Source organism: Herpailurus yagouaroundi, unplaced genomic scaffold (genome assembly GCF_014898765.1).
Source record: "Herpailurus yagouaroundi ecotype Mexico unplaced genomic scaffold, PumYag 200, whole genome shotgun sequence".
In the NCBI taxonomy this organism is placed as follows: domain Eukaryota; kingdom Metazoa; phylum Chordata; class Mammalia; order Carnivora; family Felidae; genus Herpailurus; species Herpailurus yagouaroundi.
In genome coordinates this window covers 1672295-1678294 of record NW_024412431.1, presented here as the reverse complement: position 1 = coordinate 1678294, position 6000 = coordinate 1672295, and the positions used below count along the sequence as shown (strand labels likewise).

The window sequence follows — 6000 nt, the reverse complement described above, 5'->3', positions numbered from 1 at the left end:
TTTCTTTCTTTCTTTCTTTCTTTCTTTCTTTCTTTCTTTCTTTCTTTTAAACCCTGCTTTTGCTTTTTTGGTAGTGTTCCATGCTTCCCCCTTCCTTTCTTTAGATTCTTTCACAATAACTGATATTAGAAAATTATTTCCTATTCCTCTCACCTCACCTCACATTTCTAGCTCTGACAGAGTTTTATTAGTCATAGTCTTGGGATCTTTCATCATTTTATCTCCATTATGGAAGAGCACCTCCTTTGAAACAATGGCCACCCTTGACATTACTGTAAATTAAAAGAATATACATTTCTTTTCACAACTATAGTTGTAATTAACGTGTAGACTAGCTTTTCTGCAATGTGGCACCTTTCTCTGTCCTAATGAGCCTTGCAGAACCTCTTATCCAATGGGCATTATCTGTTCCACGGAAGAGACTAATATTTCCACTCCAATACTGATCTTCTTTGGCCCCAGAATGTTGAGGCAGGGCCACTTTCCCATCTCTATCCTGGACTGCAGGAGACATTCATAGCCCTAGACTCTAGTTTATAGTCACCTTTAAACACACCTTTCTCTCCTCTGTCCGCTAATGTTTTTCTGTTTTGTTTTATTTTGGAGACAGAGAGGGAGAGAGAGAAAGAGAGAGTATGCGCAAGATCAGGGGCTAGGGGCAGAGGAAGAGAGAGAGAATCTCAAGAAGACTCCACCCTTGTCACAGAGCCTGACATGGGGCTCGATCCCACAGCCCTGGGATCGTGACCTGGGCTGAAATCACAAGTCAGACACTCAACTGACTGACCCACCCAGGTGCCCCTGTCCACTCATACTTTCAAGGGTTCCAAGCCTGAAGTCACTGGGAAAATATGAGTTTTGGACCAGCCTTCATCTTGGCAGTGTGATGGAATTCAAGTGGATCTCTCTCTCTTACGCATCTCTCTCTTTCGCAGGGCCTGCCAGTGTAACCTCCTTCCCAGAACCCAAGCTTTCTGTGTCTGTATCAGAAAGGACTCATCACCTGAGCACAGTAATGCTGTCTTCAGCTGAGACCCTTTCAGCTGACACATTGGCACCTTCTCCGTCAGCAGCTACATCTGGAGTCCCAGGTGCCAGCTCAGCCGCCTTCTCAGCCAGTCCATTATTTTGGACGCAACCAGGCCCTAAAGATGCTCTGTCCACTGTGGCAGACAGTCTACCTTCATCAGTTTCAATGCCTTTCCCCTCTTCGGCCTCCACTACCACAGATGTTTCAACCAACCCAGCCCCCCAGGGGAGCACTTCCTCAACGGCTACCCCGCACACAGTGGCCACCAACACAGGGACAGAGGGCAGCACTGCTGAAGGACCCTTGGTTGTGGCCAGTACTTTGGAGACATGGACCAAGCCAGTCAGGACATCTTTATCATCCAGTGTGGATACCAGAATGACAGAGCAGATTCACTTAGGAACAGAGACGAGGGCTTCTCAACTTCCTCCACACTCAACACAGCTGACAAGTAAGGACCTACTGATCCTGTACTCCCATTATTAGGGGCTCATAGGAGATGACTCTTTTCCTGAGAGGTATAAAGGAGTTATTTAGGAGTTTATTACTGCACAGAAATTCTTTCAGCAAACATTTGTTGATCTATCCTCAGTTCTAGGCACTGGAGAAGCAAATATAAATAAGCAAGTCATTGGATGACTCCAGTACCATGATAGATGTTTTAACATTACTATGATTATGACAACGATAATGCTAATAACAACAGATTTTTATTTCTTTAATGCTTATTTATTTTTGAGAGAGAGACACACACACAAGCAGGGGCAAGCAGGGGAGAGGCAGAGAGAGGGGGAGACAGAGAATCTGAAACAGGCTCCAGGCTCTAAGCCATCAGCACAGAGCCCAACGCAGGGCTTGAACCCACGAACTGTGAGATCATGACTTGAGCCCAAGTCAGACACTCAACCAACTGAGCCACCCAGGCACTCCAGTAACAATAGATTTTCCTAGGGCACTTATTCTATGTCAAGGCACTGTTTTATTAAGTTACATAATCCTCAGGCGCCTGGGTGGGTTCAGTCAGTTAAGCATCCGACTTTGGCTCAGGTCATGATCTCGCAGTTCGTGGGTTCCAGCCCATGTCAGGCTCTGTGCTGACAGCTCAGAGCCTGGAGCCTGCTTTAGATTCTGTGTCTCCTCCTCTTTCTGCCTCTCTCTCTCTCTCTCTCTCAAATAAATATAAACATTAAAAATTTTTTTAAGTTTTTTAATCCTCATTCCAACACAACTTTTTTAAAGAAAAGATAATTATTGGGGCGCCTGGGTGGCGCAGTCGGTTAAGCGTCCGACTTCAGCCAGGTCACGATCTCGTGGTCCGCGAGTTCGAGCCCCGCGTCGGGCTCTGGGCTGACGGCTCAGAGCCTGGAGCCTGTTTCCGATTCTGTGTCTCCCTCTCTCTCTGCCCCTCCCCCGTTCATGCTCTGTCTCTCTCTGTCCCCAAAATAAATAAACGTTGAAAAAAAAATTTAAAAAAAAAAAAAAAAAGAAAAGATAATTATAAGCTCATTTTACAAATGAGTAAACCAAGGCACAGAAGGTTAAGTGATTTGCTCAAGATCACAAAGCTAATAAGTAGTAAGAACTCAGACTATATGGCACTAGGAATCTATGCTTTTAATTATTAGGCTATGCAGCAGTGGTCAGGAGGGAGGAGAAAAAGAAAGAGATTCTGGCATCACAGAAGCTATAGGAGGGGAGAGTTTTAGGAAGGAAAATTGTCAGTCCCATCAGATGCTTGATAGTCAAGTTGAAATGAGGTGAGTCATTTGACAACGTGTGGGCCCTCAGGGACTCTAATGAAGGGAGTATGAACGGGTTGAATAGAACTAGCAAAACAGCTAAATTTCACATAGATATAGGCTCAATATCCCCCTTTGAAATGATTATGTTTTTATATTAAGGACAGAGTCAAACACAAGGGAAAAGTGAAGAAATTGGTGAGCAAATAAAAGATGATCGAACAAAGTATGTATGGGATGTGGGAAGGACTTGGGGCCTAGGAAGAGGTACACCCCTCCAAGAGATCTGAAGATGAGGAAAGGAACCTCTTGGGGATTCCATTCCTCTGAAAAGTTGAATTTGGCCCCAACTTTTGTTTGGGAGACCACTTTAGCTAACCACTTTAGCACCTGCTTTGATGGACAACATCTATAGGAGGATGACTTGGTTACCTCTCAATTCACAATAAAATTGATTGGTACATTGACAGGTATTGATCCGGGTCTTAAAACATGGCTCAGTAGTTGAGTCATGGGTGTTCAGGAAGCAAGGGATAAGCAGGATGGTAAGAAGGTAGAAGGGTGGTTGGGGGAATAGAAGGATCAAAGGAAGAATGGAAAAATGGATAAATGAAAGAAGGAAGGATGGATGGGTACATATAGCAATGGTAGAAGGAAAGATGGACAAATCTATGGGTGGATGAATGGGCGAATGGACAGGGCTGGTCACTCGTGGCATATAGCCCTGGCTCAAGTCCTGGACTTGAGAAGAATTGAGTTGTATAGTCAATGAAGTGGATTCATTTGAACAGTGCTCTCTCTCTGGATGAGATGAATTAACCCAGGTTTCTTCTCCACCCTCACCCACAGGGACTGATGGCGTCGTGGAGCGTATTACAAAGATACCCAATGAAGCAGCCCATGGAGGTGTCACAGGACCAGTCCATGTACATGTGGCACCCACATCATCTGCCAGTCCTATAGGTAGGTTCACCTTTGCTTACTTCCCTGTAATCCCACTTGTGACCTTATTTCCTCTTCCAGAGAGATGAAGTGTTTCTTAAGAGAAAGAATAATGTGGGGTGGTCATGGGCTTCCCTGTCTTAGCTGGATCTTTGTCTAATTGTTACCAGGTGGATGTTACCACTTTTCTTTTCCTCATAACATGCATAGTGAGTTTAGTTCAAGGGTGGATATGCCAATCCCACAAATATGACCCAGTTTAACTTAATTCTGAAAATGCGTATTGATCACTCTCTCTGTGTTAGAGACTGTGCTATAAGCTGAGGATGTGCAGATGAGAATCCTTGGGCACGGTGTCCTCAGAGCTCTCAGACCCGTGGGAAACAACAAAGGAACGAAATTCCTGTGATGCAAATGTAAATGTATGCAATGAAGATGTATTTGAACTATAGAAGGAAGGCTTCATGGGGGGGATAATATTTGAACTGGGTTTGAAGGGATGACTAGGGATTTACCAGAAAGACAAAGGGAGTTGATGGAGACATTCTGGATAGAGGGAACAGCCAGCCACATGCAAAAGCACAGAGAGGGGTAAAACTGGAAATATCTTGGAGGAACAAATAATTCACCTTTGCTAAAGTGTGAGGTAGAAGGATGGAGTGGTGGGAAATGATCCTGGAGACAGCAACAGAAAATGATATTCAGGAAACCTTCTAAGGCTTGGTAATGCTTGGATACCCCTAACAAAAAGACAAAGAATTTTGTGGCAAAAAAAAAAAAAAAAAAAAAGTTTGGCGAATATATTGCTCCTTCCTAAAGAACGATAGCATGCATAAATATATTAAAGGCTCTGAGAAATTCTACTGTAAAGAAATTCGTTTGGCTTTATTCAACCTAGGGTTTTACACCATTATTGATGTGGAATCTTTCCCTCTAAAAGGCACCTGTTAACATTTCTCAGTATTATTGTTCTGTCTGAGAGTTTAAGAGGTGCAGGTGTATATGGCAAGGGGTCCTCTTCATTGTGTGGTTAAAAGGTAAAGCTCCCCATACCCATTAAGCTGTTCCCAAGATTTTTGGAGACCAGTCTATTTTACCAGTACATTTTGGAGTCTTTTTCCAAGATGCAGTCTTTGGACAGAGTCACTCCTACCCCCCAGTCAGGTTATTAGTCTTATCCTGTGACCAGGCATCTTTGATTTGGTTCCCCCAGAAGCAAACTTGAGTTAAGAATATGGGAGAAGTGGTTTGTCACAGGTGGGGGATGGTCCCAGGAAGCACTGGAGAAGACAAGGAAGGGAAGTCAATGCAAGGTGCATTCATGATCAGGCCACAGCTACGGGCCACGGTGTCGGTCCCACTGGGGAGCTCTGGGAGACAGCCTAGAACATCTCAGTGTTGTCTAATCTGAGGAATGAAGCAGCTGGGGCTTTTGTCAGCCAACTTCCTTCTGTCATTGGCTGTGGGATGCTTGACCCTCAGCACTTCCAGCCTGCCCCGCACCCCAACACACACAGGCTGAGTGAACGCCCTTAGGTGTGGAGTCACAGAGGCTGCATCAGGATCCCATCGTCACTGTATAGGGTATAAGTGGGGCGTTGACAGGACTGACTATGTTGGGTCACCAAGAAATGAATCACTGGGTTTCATTCAGGTGGTGACCAGTATTTAGATGGCAAAGCTTCTGAGGAATAGCTAACCATATTCACTGACTGCTTTCAAAATAGAGTGGGGTTTCTCAGCCTCAGTCCCATCGGGCAAATAATTACTTGCAGGCTGTCCTGTGCACTGTGGGATGTTTAGGAGCATCCTTGGCCTCTACTCACCACATGCCAGTAGCACCCTCCACATATACACAGTAGCGATGACCAAAAAGGTCTCCTGACATCGCCAAGTATCCCCTGGGAGCAAAATCACCCCAGGTTTGAGAACCACTGAACCAGAGAACTCTTGTTTAACCTCTCCGGATGGACATTTTCTCCTTACGTCCTTCTCTTTTCATGCTGGCTCCCACAGGATCTTGAACTTCAGTTAGGGAATCATAGATTTCAGTGCTGGAGAGTGCTGGTTTAGCACTCAGGCAGAACGATGTTCAAATTTCCACACCAGTGGCCAGCAGCTCTGTGACCTTGGCAGATGATGAGCTCTGAGTTTCTGTCTTTCTCTTCTGCGAAACTGCAAGAACAATATAATGTATATTAAGTGCTCTGATGAGGATAAAAGAGATAAAGCATGCTAGGTGCTTGGCAATTGTCCCCCCCCCCCCATCAACACCAAATACATATAAAG

General features: G+C 44.8%; 1 protein-coding gene across 3 annotated transcripts in view; it reads left to right on the top strand.

Moving 5' to 3' along the window:
• The window catches only part of MUC16 (mucin 16, cell surface associated), a 92318-nt gene that overhangs the window by 19999 nt on the left and 66319 nt on the right, over positions 1 to 6000 (top strand). For all 3 annotated transcript variants that reach the window (XM_040449798.1, XM_040449797.1, XM_040449799.1), the window contains exons 4-5: positions 936 to 1481; positions 3619 to 3732. In XM_040449798.1, coding sequence (XP_040305732.1) covers positions 936 to 1481; positions 3619 to 3732 — 660 coding nt within the window. The remainder of the gene's footprint in view (positions 1 to 935; positions 1482 to 3618; positions 3733 to 6000) is intronic.